Below are 14,045 nucleotides of genomic sequence, written 5' to 3'. Positions count from 1 at the left end.
ATGTTCAAGTATTCAAAGCAATTAATCAGAAATAGCAAATTTAAGAATCCCAAGAAAAATGCTAAGTTTGACTAAAAAAAAAAAAAAAAAAAGACTATGAAGCTGGGTACTGGTGGCTCACACCTATAATCCTAGCTACTAAGGAGGCTGAGATCTGAGGACCATGGTTCAAAGCCTGTGGGAAAATCTTATTTCCAATTAAACCTCAGAAAACTGGAACTGGAGCTGTGGCTCAAAGTGGTAGAGCATTAGCCTTGAACAGAAAAGCTCAGGTACAGCACTCAGGCCCTGAGTTCAAGACCCACAACCAAAAAAAAAAAAAAAAGACTATGAAACTAAGAAATTCAGTAACAGTAAATAGGATACAGGTTACAAATAAATGCCTTACCACCTTTTTTTCTTTCTTTTGGTGAATGTCCAAGGGCTTAAACTCAGGACTGGGTGCTGTCCCTAAGCTTTTTTGCTCAGGACTAGGGCTCTACCACTAGAGCCACAGATCTGCTTGTTGGTTAAATGGAAATAATCTCACAGACCTCCTGACCAGACTGGCTTTAAAATGTGACCATCAGATCTCAGCTACCAGAGTAGCTGGGATTACAGGCATGAACAATTGGCCCCTGGCTATCTTACCAATTTTATAAGACTGAAATTCCAAACATATCAAATTTTATGTCAAAATGGAAATAAGCTTTTAAAATATCTACTTTTAAGCAGGCCCGGTGGCTCACACCTGTAATCCTAGCTACTCAGAGGCTGAGATCTGAGGATCACGGTTCAAAGCCAGACCAGGAAAGTATCTCCAATAAGCCACTAGAAAACCGGAAGTGGTGCTGTGGCTCAAGCGTGTTCGCCTTGAGCTGAAGAGCTGAGGGATAGCGCCCAAGCTCAGAGTTTAAACCCCAAGACTAATCAAAAAAAAAAAATCTACTTTTACTTTTACTTCTCAACTTTTCAAATTTCAGAGGGTTTAGATTAACTAAATTCTCCAAGTCATCTGGAGAAAGCACCTAATAGTTATTTTACATTTTTGATTTTTAACACAAGAAATTTCCAATTTCAGCCAGTTGCCGGTGGCTCACACCTGTAATCCTAGCTACCGAGGAGAGGCTGAGATCTGAGGAAAGGCTGAGATCTGAGGATTGAGGTTCAAAGCCAGCCCTAGCAGGAAAGTCCATGAAACTCTTATGTCCAACAAACCACCAGAAAACCAGAAGTACTTTGGCTCAAGTGGTAGAGCGCTTGCCTTGAACTGAAGAGCTCAGGGACAGCGCCCAAGCCCAGAGTTCAAGCCCCACCGGACAAAAAACAAACAAACAAAAAAACGATGAAAGGGGCTAAATCTTGTCCTCTAATAAACTAATCAGTGGCCACCTCATAAACTATAACCAACAGGAGATCACACACATACCTTGTAGAAGGTGGCTTTCATCTAAATGTTTTACAATCAAAGCCTGGAATTCTTTACTGATGATCTGATTATCAGTAAGGGAAAGCCGAAGACTATTTACATCCTGTAAAAATCAAAGATCATTATACAGTAAGAAGCTGTTTAAAATTCCAGTAGACATGTTTTGATGTTTGGAAATCGGTAAAAAGAGGATCAGCCATTTGATGCATCTAGCTATACAACTCCAGTGAACTCAATAGGTTGAAAAGTCAAAAACTTTAAAACATACAGGCAGACTGAAGAAATAAGTCAATCTGAATTAGGAACATGGAAATATTAGGAGTAGCTCAAAGCATAATTTTAGGCATGATATAATTTTTGTTATGGAAAATAATAGGAACTTTAACTACTAAACTGACCAATCTAAATCCACACACACACACACACACACACACACACACACACACACTGTCCGAACACACACACACTGTCCGAACACACACACACACACACACACACACACTGTCCGAACACACACACACACACACACACACACACACACACACACACACACACACACACACACACACACACACACACACACACACACACACACACACACACACACACACACACTGTCCGAAACACAAAGGATGTAAAAGCCACAAATTCATTCAAGTCCAAGAGACGAAAGACACAGTAGTAGACATAGGAAAGGAAAGTGTATACTGTCAATTTGTGGAAATTACTTTTAACAATTTACTTCATACAACTTTCACTTAACCAAACTACTATTCCAAAAGCCTCCTTCTTTAAAAAGTTAAGGAAGATGGCCCAAACTGAAAATGTGAATGAATAGCTAGGGCTTCAGAGTAAGCAAGTTTTGAAACACTCAGTTCTTGGCAGTAGCTCCATGCCTGGCAGTATTCCACAGTCTTCTGGTTTTGTGTGCACACCCAGTTATGATAAATGTATACAGAAACTGTCAATAGAAATAACCTGCCAAACCCAAATTCTATGAGGGCAAAGAAAAAAAAAAAGAGCTTAAACAGTCATGTTCCAATAGGAGGACTCCACGCTTTCCTGCCACTGTGAAATGGTTACACAGTGGCCAAGAATGGTTCACCGATTAGGAATGAAAAAAACCTAGTCTCTTGGAGAGAGGGGATCATGTCTGAAAAATGCATTTCTTTAGCCAAGTTAGAGCAGATAGACCCAGAGTTTCCATAAAAAGCTCCAAATTCTCAGAATGGGTCATGCATGAATTTGTGGAGGGTTTTCTCATTCACTTAAACTGCAACAGTTTAAAAAACTTCCATTGGATTCTCCTACCACAAGATAAAACAATACGTTAATGCAAAGTACCCTACAGGATTCATTAATAAAGGACAATTAATTCTAGCTTGCCTGAGTTTTAGAGTTCATTATATATGGCCAGGTACTAGACACCTTGTCTTTTTCCTTATCCATATACTTGAATCAAATGTAATCTAAAGGCAGACCGTAAGTTTCAACTCCAACTTTTGCATAAGCCAAATAATTTTTTCAGAGGTTATCTGCATTACTCAGAGCCAGCATCCTACAAGACAATCATATCCTCCAACATGGCATTTCATACAGAAGAAGCCTAAAGAGAACTTTGACCAAATCTTATGAGTAAAGCATCCAATCATATATTTCTATTACACAAAATTCAAGCTGATAGCTCATACTGTTCCTTCCTGAGAAAAAAAATTATACTAACCTAGATTGTTCTTTTTCAACCATAGAAAACAAAACTAAGAGCTCTAGCTTAACTGCAAAGCTTGGACACATGAAAAATGTAAATACTGAAATAATGCTAAGAAATATTATTCAGTAAAAACTTCCACAATATTGCTACATGTTCTTGGTCCATAAGAGCAAATTTTCCTACCAGTTAAGGCAGAAAAACCATTAAGATGCCTAGTGAACATACGAAGGTAACTTTTATCTGAATCTAACTTAGGTAAAAAGCATCCTTCTTTGTTCCAACTATACAAACATTACAAAATAAAGTTCACATGAAATTATATTAGAGGCCTTGTTTCTACTCACTCCCAGGATGAGGAAGTAAAGTGAATGCAAGTAGAGACAAAACAAGTGAATTGGGCTTTCCAACAAAGATTCAGTAATCCAGAAGCTACTTCACGAAGGTTATCTTTCAGAAATAGGGAAGCTTAATAATTCTACATTACAGGTGTAAGACAGACCTGAAATCACAAGTCACAAGTTGGTAAGGAGGATTAATAAGTATCATGAGTATTACTACAAAACCAACACTATTTTGGAGGTAGTGATTCTCTCCCAATAGCTTCCTAAGTCATATATATAAATCAAGAGACCCAACAGCCTAAATGTTAAGAAAAAGATGTTTATGAGCCAACTGGAAAGAATATATGTATACTGTCAAATGTCATTCTTAGTTGTTTTATAAAGCTGTAAAAGAAATACTGAACTAGCCGGGTGCCAGTGGCTCACACCTGTAATCCTAACTACTCAGAAGGCTGAGACCTGAGAATCATGGTTCAAAAAGCCAGCCCCAGCAGGAAAGTCTGTGAGACTCTTTATCTCCAATAAACCACCAGAAAACCAGAAGTGGCACTGTGGCTCAAGCAGTAAAGCGCTCACCTTGAGCTGAAGAACTGGGGACAGCACCCAGGCTGACCCCATGACTGCCGCCCTCCCCCACCAAAAAAAAGCTAAACTAGCAAATACTGAAAAATGATACTTAGGCCTGTGAATCTCTGACCACATTTTCATCAACTATCAATATATAACCACCTTGTTTTCTGTTTAAGGATGCCTTGTGCTGATTCATCACCCTTGAAATTATGGCCCAAAGCACTAAAAACTCACTTATCTAACAGCCTGCTTGCACTTATGAACACCAAACAGCCCATTTCAATCCTACTGTGGAAGTCATTTTAAATAATAAAATCATAATCACACACACAACACAAATATCAGTAAAATCACACACACAAAATACAAAACTATGGCAATAAATAAGCTGAAAAATGACATGTGTGTTTATAGTGTGAGAACTAAGCCGAAGGTAGAAGTATATTTACTTTGAGTTCTGCTGGAAATCTGCATTAGGCAACTCAAATTGTGTGTGGGCCAAGACTACAAAAGTGGGTGAGCTACCACATACATCAGTCTTGGTTACAATTAAATTTGGCTGGATGTGACAGGAAAGCCTGTAATCCTAGTTACTTTAGAGGTGGAGATCAAGAGAATCAGGGTTTAAGACCAGACTGAACACACAAGTTTGTAAAAGTACCCAGGTACTCCGTGGTTCATGTCTGTAATCCTAGCTATTTATACAGAAGGCTGAGACTAGAGGACTGAGATTCAAAGCCAGCCCAGGCAGAACAGTCACTTTTTTTTGTTTTGTTTGGTTTTTTCCTTATATTGGTATTGCAGCTTGAACTCAGGGTTTAGGTACTGTCCTTAGCTTCCTAAATCCAAGGCTGGTATTATACCGTTTAGGCCATACCTCCAGTTCTGGCTCTGCTGCTTAACTGGCGTTAAGAGAGACTGCCCTCAATCTACAATCCTCAGACCTTAACCTCCTGAATAGCTAGGATTATGAGCCACCATTGCCCAGCCAAAAAAGTTCTTAGGAGTCCATCCCAATTACTAGCAAAATGTTGGTACTAGAGTTGAGGAGGGCTGGGAAGGTGGCTCAGTGGTAGAGCGCTTGCCTTGCATGCCTGAGGCCCTGGGTTCGATTCCTCAGCACCACATAAGCAAAAAGAAAAAAGCCGGAAGTGGCGCTGTGGCTCAAGTGGTAGAGCACTAGCTTTGAGCTGAAGAGCTGAGGGACAGCACCCAGGCCCAGAGTACAAGCCCCACAACTGGACCCCCCAAAAAAATTGTGGATAGTGTTGAGGAGGCTCAAGTGGTATAGAATTAGTTGTAAACAAAACAAGAAAGAATGAGGCCCTAGTAACTAGCTGTTAACACACTACAGGGGAAGGACAATGGCTGTCATTCCCAGTGATGTGGGGAAGCATTTCACACCCTAATCTGGATATAAATCCAGATTCCACTCTGAAAATAACCAGTGGCTGGAGGCCTACCTAAAGTAGAGTGCCTATCTAGCAAATACAAGACCTTGAGTATAATCCCTTATATCAATCAAAAATGTATTTTAGCAAGTAGGTAAATTCATAAACATAAACCCATGAATCCTAAGCGTTAACTATATGTATGTATGTCTATGTGCTCATTTATACATATAAATGTAAACTCTGAAAAATTACTTTCCTATTGCCTACATGTTTCCATACACACACCATCAACTTTAGTATTTCTTGTCTTGTCAACTCCAAACAGCACAAATTTATTCTCATGTTAAAAAACTATTTCTATTTTTATGGTTTAATACTATTCATGTTTGTTTTTTACCTGTATAGGCTTTAAAAGGTCTTTGGAAAGAAATACACTTTGCTGATCTCCTAGGAAGCGAACAGAAGTTATGGATCCCAAACCAGCTTTGTCCAACAGAGATTTATACATCTAGAACAAACCAAAACAAAACACTTTGGCAATTTTACACACAGACATGAAATAACAAAAGTCATTAAGATTTTACTGCAAGGATCCCATAACAATTACGCAGTCTGAAGATCACATTTTTATTTATACCCAGTAATTTTAGTCAGATACATACTTGGGCACCATTAACATACATTTCTACACATCCATGTTTACTTTAAAAAACAAAACATGTATGTTTTGCTGGGATGAGGCTGTCTTTAGAAAATTCTTTAAAACTGGGGAAAAAAGAAATTACAATGAACAAACTACAACTTTAACCACAAACCTCTATCATTCAAAAATCTCCAGCTTTTCCAACTCTGTATTACCCGAATCTTCCTTGTTCACACCTTCACTTACGTTCCATAAATCCTGCTTTGTCCTTTCCAGACAGTGATCATTCTTTGATGCAAACTGAGCAGACTTGAAATGCCTTACAGGCACAATCATACACTGATTTAAGTGTGTCTCGAGTCCCAATTTTTCTTTGCCAATAGGAACTTTTGGCATCATGAGATCAAAACTAAGAACTCTTCAAGGGCAATGATGGCTTCTATGCAGCTTACAGCCCACTGCTGCCACACAGAGTGGCACACACAGTGGGAAGCTATCCTGTGGTTTACAACAGACACTGGAAATGTATATTAGGTCACACACTCAAATCTTAGAACACTACTAGGGCTAAACCAAGTAGATCTTAAATTTGTGTAACTAGTGGTTTCTGACATCTAACCTAGACATACCCCAAATTACCTCCATCCTATTTTTCGAATGAAGAAAAGGCTGTAGGAAAGCCATGAGACCTGCCCCAGTCATAGAGCTCCCAACAGAGTCTAAGCATGCCCTTTTTGTCAATCATGTGGACTACTGTCTCCCTGTGGTCTAGATACAGGCATGTCACATAGATTTTCCTTGTTCCCCCCAAAATGGATGAAATGCTCTCTCTATCAGTTTAATAAAGCCCAATCTTTACTCACTATTGCAGGCCACTGAGTAATTCGTTCAGAAATTTCAGGCGACTTTCGCTCAGCCAAGACCAAATTATGTTCTACTAAAAATGCTCTCCTTAAATGGCTATAGACTTCTATCCATCTTCTCTTCCTCCAAGATTCCCCATCAAACTCCACACACACCTACACAAACAATAAGATAAACAGATTCAGTTAAGAAAAATGGATAAATTAAAATGAAATTGAATTGTACCATTATTATTTTACTGGAAGCCTAAATCTGCTGTGTTTCCCCCTTCCTGTTCCCTAACTTTTCTACATAAGGAACTAGCACCCAGCTTTGGCTCCCAGGGTTTTTAAACAAACATAACACCAGCGTGAAAAGTGTTTTGCATATGTTAGATGTGTCAGTGAGGAAATCAATTTAAAACTCAAAGAGTACTTTCCACATCACATTGTAATTCTGTTGACACAGCAAGTACAAACTTTTTATCCTCCTACCCCCTTATATAACTCTAAACTCCTCTCATATCAGGATTTAGCACAACGCCTAATATATCGCCAATTTTCAACACTCATTTTGAGAGCCTAAAGCTACTTATTTTCTAAAACAGAAAATCTAGTTAATGACCCAAACTATTCCAGAACTACCTCTAGTTTCTCCATCCATGGGATGAACTCTCAGGGCTCTAGCATGCTAGACTAATACTCTAACCACTGAGCTACCTCCAATGAAGTAGTACTTTACTAATTAATTGTGATGCTTGCTGCTTCTGATTTGCAAAATACCTTTGGTTATAACAATTACAACTTGTATAACTCTATTTTAAAGACAAAAAAGGAAAAACCCCACAAAACCCTCCATCAGTAAACTGTTCAGGGCAAAAACATCCTCTCTTGCTAACTCTTTATCAATATGCTACCTCTTATTCTAGTTCTTCAGTACTTTTTTGTATTGACAGATTTTAATAAACTCAAATTCAATGTGAAAAATCACTATTTTTATTTAAAATTCTTTTTATGAAAAGGCTTCTCATTTTTGGTTTTAAGGGTTAATAAACCTATTACATATCAAATCTGTTTACAAATTCACAGACATATATCATTCCTATCTCTTTTCAACATTCAGTTTACTAAAAAAACTTTCACTAATCTGTCAGAACTTCACGAATCCTTTGCTCAAGAAGCCTTCTCTTATGAATTTCTCTCCATCAGTCCCCTTGAAAATTATTCTAGTTTTGTGACATTTTCTTTCTAGTACACATTTATGGTTAACTGACATACATGTTTTAATAGTATGTTGGACAGTTCAAACTAGATATTTTGATACATGAATTATTTATTGTTTAATCAAACTAATCTCAAAACCTTTCAACCACCTTTCACTTTTGAGATGAAATTGGATTATGAAGCCATCAGAAATGTCAAGGGAAATGTTTCAAAGTTCAAAAGTAGGAAACAGAGCAGTTTGAAGTTCTTATATATATCACACCTCAGCCTAAAATTTAATTCTTGTTTTCTTATTCCAAAAGAAAATGCTTGTCTAAAATCTCAAAGTATGGCATTCAATTATAAGAAGTAAACAGTTTTTACTATCTTACATTGTGCTAGAAGCTTCTAATTTTGCATAGCTTGATTGCAATAGAAATCACCAGTATTTGTTTTGATTGTATCGAATGAAAGGCAAGAATTGAAGAAAGCACCTAAATGCTGCCAATAGCAAAAAATGGTATATTATAGAGAATAAAGGCTATTTCTTGCCAAAGATACCTCGAAGAACTAAAGTGACGAAACACTCAAGGAAAAGGCACATAGGAAGATAAAGACTTATAGGCAAGTTGGTGAAAGAGGGCATCCCAACTCAAGTGAACAAAGCAGCTTGCTTTACGCTCAAGTAGAAAGAGTAGGTCCTTACAATCCTACTTAATTAAGACCTGTTACTCTAATGTATAAAATGCCATTGCCCCATCCATACATTACTTCTGAACTACTTCTTCATAGTAGTCTTCTACTTCATAGTAGAAGATACTGTAAGGTATTTTCTTATTTGTGGCCACACTATATGCCAAGCAGTACTCTTAGGTACTAGAGAGAGAAGCTAGTAAAATTAAATGCTCTACTCAATCTGAATATTAAAACCCAGCCTTTTAAGGCCTGGAGACAAACTTGGGTAAGTTATTTAATTCTTTGAGTCTCAATTTCCTACACTAAAAAGTACATCTTACTAAATATGACACTTGTAAGAATTAAGTAAGGAATCTTGATACATATTACTCATTTAATCCTTATTCCTACTGGTACTGTATTCACTTTTACCTCTGTAACCATCTATCATTTTTGATTTTTTTTTTTTGGGAGGGGGAGTTATTGCTTTGTCTTCTAAGTAACTGTTACAAAGTCTTTCTCTTAACATTATCAACTAAACAAACCAGTCTAGACAGACTTGTATTTGGACTAATAAAAGAACATTTGGACTACCAAAAGAACAGTTGTATACTACCTGAGTTTTAGTTATTCATATTTATCACAGCCCCATTCACCAAAAAATTTTATTTCTCTAAGCCTAGATATAAAAATGATCTCAGTTCCCTGGTTCCTACCTGCATTTCACTGAGTACAAGTGAAATGAATTTTATTATTTATTTATTTATTTTTGTCGATCATGGGGCTTGAACTCTGGGCCTAGGCACTGTCCCTCAGCTCTTCAGCTCAAGGCAAGCACTCTACCAAATGAGCCACAGCGCCACTTCCTGTTTTCTGGTAGTTTATTGTAGATAAGATTCTCACGGACTTTCCTGCCCAGGCTGGCTTTGAACTGTGATCCTCAGATCTCAGCCTCCTAAGTATCTAAGATTACAGGCGTGAGCCATGGGGTGCCAGGCCGTGAAATGAATTTTAAAATCCTTTTTTTGTTATTGTTAAACACAACATGGTACCTAAGATTAAGCCAACTACTTTTGCTACTCAACTAAGGGATGCAATGACAAACCATGTTTAGAAGAGAAGATGTAGTCATAAATCATAATTAGAAAAATAGAGCTGAGTTGTGAATGAAGTTTGTGGGTAATGCAGAATTCCAACAAAACCAAAACTGTTCTTGAAATGTCAGTTGTCTCCAGGTGCCTCACCTGGATTCAAATCATCCTTCCATCATTAAGTAGCTAATTATGCAAGTCTGCATCAGTCTTTTTCCTGAAAGCAGTTCCTCTGAAATGAATGAGGAACCTGCCCAAAGGTTAGAAATAGGAACATGGAGCTGAAAAAGACTGCATGTTAAGGACCTCTTTTCCTTAAACAAGCTTTAACCAACCATTCTCAACACAGTAAAGGATGGCAACATCTAATCTTTTGTCATCTTCCAAAGAACTGAGGACTTATAAAAGTTTAAACATCATTTCCATTCAAATCCGATAAAACAAACAATTCTTATTTGGCAAGAGAAATAACCCACAAGCATGACTGAAATTACAACAAAGCCCAAGTAGGTTGGCTATCCTTGCACACTGGCTGTATAAAGATGAAAACCTGACTTGGTAGAATAAATGGAATGAAGGATATGGCAGAACGCTAGGTCACACTATGTGACAGGGCAGCCTCTGGAATAAATCATTCTGGGTAGAAAACAGGTTGTACTAATTCCCAGGTGGCCCTGCTAGCCCAAAGTATCTTCATCTGTAATTACAATAAATGTACTTAGTACCCCAAACTCTGCTGTAAGGATTAGGTAAGATTATATCCGTTAAGTGATCACAATGATGCTTGGCATGCAGATAAGCAGTGGTCATTCTTTCAACATGAAGAAAGGGCACAGAACAGGAACTTAAAAATCCATAATTACATATGGTTTTCCCAAATCTCCTGCAGATTCATACTGGTGTTGGCATGCACGGTCACTCTGAAAGTGTTCAAATGAACAATGTTCCAGAGTAAGCAACATCTATTTCACTCCCAATGCTATAACTTGTTTCCTCTGAGTAGCTTTCAAGAAAAAGCAAAGAACACGAGCATGAAACACATTACTCAGGGTGGAAATCTAAGCTCTAGTGACGAGCTTCCTTCAAGTTATCATCACTTTGGGGCCTTTGTTAGAGATCTTTTTTCAGATGTTTTTGCACAAAGAAGTCTTTGTTGGCACAATGGCTTCCCCACTGGTTGTTTCCAGACAATCTTTTCACACCAATATTTCTATTGGAAAGTACAATCAGAATTCATTCCTCTTTCAAAAGATCTAACTGAAAAAGGTTGTGGAGTGCACTTAGGATTTTAAAAATCACTGGTGGCACTTGTTCCCTTCTCTCCTGCACGCACTAAGTACAATATTTCAAAGCTATTCCTCCAATACAACAAATACAGGACAGCTCCACCCTGGCCCTCCATATATGGTCATACCCCTCCATCCATCTACAGCCAACCAACTGTCCACTCCAGATCTAACCCACCCTCAAAGGCCGAACCAAACTTACCTCCTCCCTCTCCACTCACTTTGTTTTTAATAAGTCAAAAAGTTGGAGGGGGGAGAGAAGTTTGGTAATAAAGGTAAGGAGAAACCAATCCAAAAAAAAAAAAAATCATCTCTGAAAACAACCTCCAGTCCCTAGCCTTCGATACTTCATGATTCCAAATGTCACCCACCTGCCCTACCTACTACTAGTAACAATAGCCCTCCCTTAGGGGAAATAATCAGAGTCCCAGTGGGGCCCAGCGCTGGCATTAATGAAGCGTGTCTGAACAACCCTGAGCCCATTATTAAATGCAGGCAGCCAAGAGCTCTAGGCCAAACACACCTCGGCTCTATCACAACCATTTCAAAGACTTTCAAGGTCTAGTTTTCTGCACCTTCAGATCAGATGCCAACTTTCTGATCGCCGTTCAAATAAAGGAGAGGGGATGAGAAAGAGGAAGGGGGCCGATCGTCGCGTTACCAAGGTAACCGCGAAATGTCCGGCTGCCAAAGCCCCGGGGACGGTTTTTACCTTCAGATCCTTCTTGGTAACGTCGGTGTGTGAAACAGCCCGAATGGTCCCGGACAACCAGGGCCATTCCGCGACGCGCTCCACGTCCCAGCTGTCGTGGCCGCCGTCGCTGCCGTCGGCCGCGGACAGACTGAGGAATCGCTTCCCCACCAATACCGGCCAACTTTCTCCGAGCGTGAGCACCATGGTTTCCACGCCGGCAGGAAGGGCTCCTCCCTGAAAAGACACAAAAACAAAATGCGATGGGGGCGGCCGCTGGGAGGGGAGTCGAGAAGAGAGGCTGAGTCCAGGAGGTGGTTCAACTGGACCGGACCGGACCGATAGCCTGATCCCCACCCACCTAGCACCGAGGACCCCACCCCAGGCGGACTCTGCACCCCAATAGCCCCCCGGATCCCTCCCCCACCGTCAACACGGGCCCAAGCGCCGCGTGACCCTCGCTCCACCAAGTTTCCCTTTTCCAAAACCTTCGAGCTGAACGTAAGAAGGGAGTGAGAGGAGAATTATCTACAGCTCAAGTGGCATCACAAAGTATTCCTCCCTCACCCCAGAAAAGAAAAGCCCCCCCCAATGGCGAGAGCCCGTCCCAGGCGGCCCGGTCCCCGCCCGGGCGGCCCCACGGGGAGAGAACGCGCTCACGATTCCGCACTTGCCCCGCAGCTCTGCCCCCCGCCCCCAGCTTCCGGGCCGCCGAAACCCCGGAGCCCCTCGCCCAGGCCTGGGAGAAACCAGCGGGGCAGAGGGGCCCGGGCTTAGCACCTTCACCATTCTTCCTTCTCTCTCCGCAGCCGAGGCCGCGGCGTTCTTACCCCGCCTCCCGCCTCCCTGAGTCACCCACGGTAGCAGCCACCGTTCCCAGCCGCCCAGCCGACTCCAGCTCTGACTTGGTTCGAGAGCTCTCACAAGACACGCACAGCCTCATAGATCCGCCCCCCTGGAGCCGCTTCCGCTGATCATTGGCTGAGTCGCCGGAGCTGGGCGAGGCTTGTGGGATAACGGCCCGTCACTATTGGCCAGCCGGGTGAGGGCGGGGCGAGAGAAAAAAACAATTCCTTGGCTGCCTCCTCCCTCCCCCACCCTCCCGACTCCCCGCCGACCCCCATTAGGTTAAAGTACTCGGAACGTAAGCGAGAGATCCCTCCGCCACAGGCCCATTCTTTCCGTTTGTTGCCTCACAGTATGCAAAAGAAGTCCCGCGAAATCGGCTATCAACTTTGGGGCCAGAGAGAAATTGCTATGGCGCACAGATGAGGGTATAAACAGAGATCAGGGGCTGCAAGTGCCTATTGGATTGCTCCTCACGTGCGTAGGCTGTCGAGCGAAGACGAGCCTTCCACTTGGCGGAGGAATCTCACAGGAAAGGGGTGAGGGCGGTACGAAGTCTGCGGGGGAGGGGAGCCGAGGGGACGTGCGGTTTCAGGCGTACTCAGCTAGGGGGAGGAGCGACCGTGCATTGGAAGCTCCTGCGCATGCGCCTGGACGAGCAGAGTCGGGAGCTGGGGCTGCTGGGTGAAATGGCCGCGAGAGGCGCAGGCGCACGTGGTGCTGATCAAGAGCGTTTAAGTCCGCCATTTTGAAGGGTAAATGAAGAAAGACATCGAGTCCGTGGGAAATGATGTGCGTTAAGTCCAAAGCAGAAAAGACCCCTCACTGCAATGTGACTTTTTGTGTAGGGAAGAGTAAGAAGTTGTTTGGACACTTACAAAGAAATTGGAAAAATAGACGAAGACCAATTATGATGCAAGTGTTATGAAAGAGAAGGTGACTTTGAAGGACAAAAGAGCACAAAGATGATTGTGTACTTCGGACTAGAAGTTTCTTGGCTGAATGAAGAAAGGGTGCAAGTAATTGAAGACTTACTGATAAAGACTGGTGCTCCACTTAGCATCACATTTACTCCTTAAGATAACGAGTGAAGAATTCGTGTTCTTAAGTTTACAAGTGTGAAAATGAGAAATCAGAAAAAGTTCAGAAATAAAGGATTATTTGATGCAAGTTAATGGCTGGTGTTCATTTTGAATATTTAGGTCTTGGATACATGATCTTAAATTTTTAAAGTTAATAAGAATTAAATCGTGTTTATAGTTTGCAGACCACTAAGATGGCAGGAAGCTGGACAAAGAAAACTTTCCCAGTTTAAGAAAAGGCAAAAATGAGAACGAGAAAAGC

At 41.0% G+C, this 14,045-nt stretch overlaps 1 protein-coding gene across 3 annotated transcripts in view; it reads right to left on the bottom strand.

Annotated features, from left to right (window-relative positions):
* The window catches only part of LOC138804711 (lysine-specific demethylase 3A), a 53,092-nt gene extending 39,895 nt beyond the window's left edge, over positions 1 to 13,197 (bottom strand). Inside the window, exons 1-5 of one of the 3 annotated variants that reach the window (XM_069989170.1) lie at positions 13,179 to 13,197; positions 11,877 to 12,092; positions 6,931 to 7,086; positions 5,822 to 5,932; positions 1,409 to 1,511 (exon numbers count right to left, since the gene is read on the bottom strand). In XM_069989170.1, coding sequence (XP_069845271.1) covers positions 1,409 to 1,511; positions 5,822 to 5,932; positions 6,931 to 7,086; positions 11,877 to 12,062 — 556 coding nt within the window. In that variant the 5' untranslated portion in view covers positions 12,063 to 12,092; positions 13,179 to 13,197. Of the gene's footprint in view, positions 1 to 1,408; positions 1,512 to 5,821; positions 5,933 to 6,930; positions 7,087 to 11,876; positions 12,093 to 12,685; positions 12,765 to 12,790; positions 12,916 to 13,178 lie in introns of those variants that run through there. The other 2 variants (XM_069989168.1, XM_069989167.1) reach the window with 2 other exon arrangements.
* Positions 13,198 to 14,045: the final 848 nt, after the last annotated feature.

The sequence above is a fragment of the Dipodomys merriami genome, unplaced genomic scaffold, assembly GCF_024711535.1.
Source record: "Dipodomys merriami isolate MVZ:Mamm:240054 unplaced genomic scaffold, mDipMer1.0.p SCAF_37, whole genome shotgun sequence".
Lineage (NCBI taxonomy): Eukaryota > Metazoa > Chordata > Mammalia > Rodentia > Heteromyidae > Dipodomys > Dipodomys merriami.
This window is presented reverse-complemented; position numbering and strand designations above follow the sequence as displayed.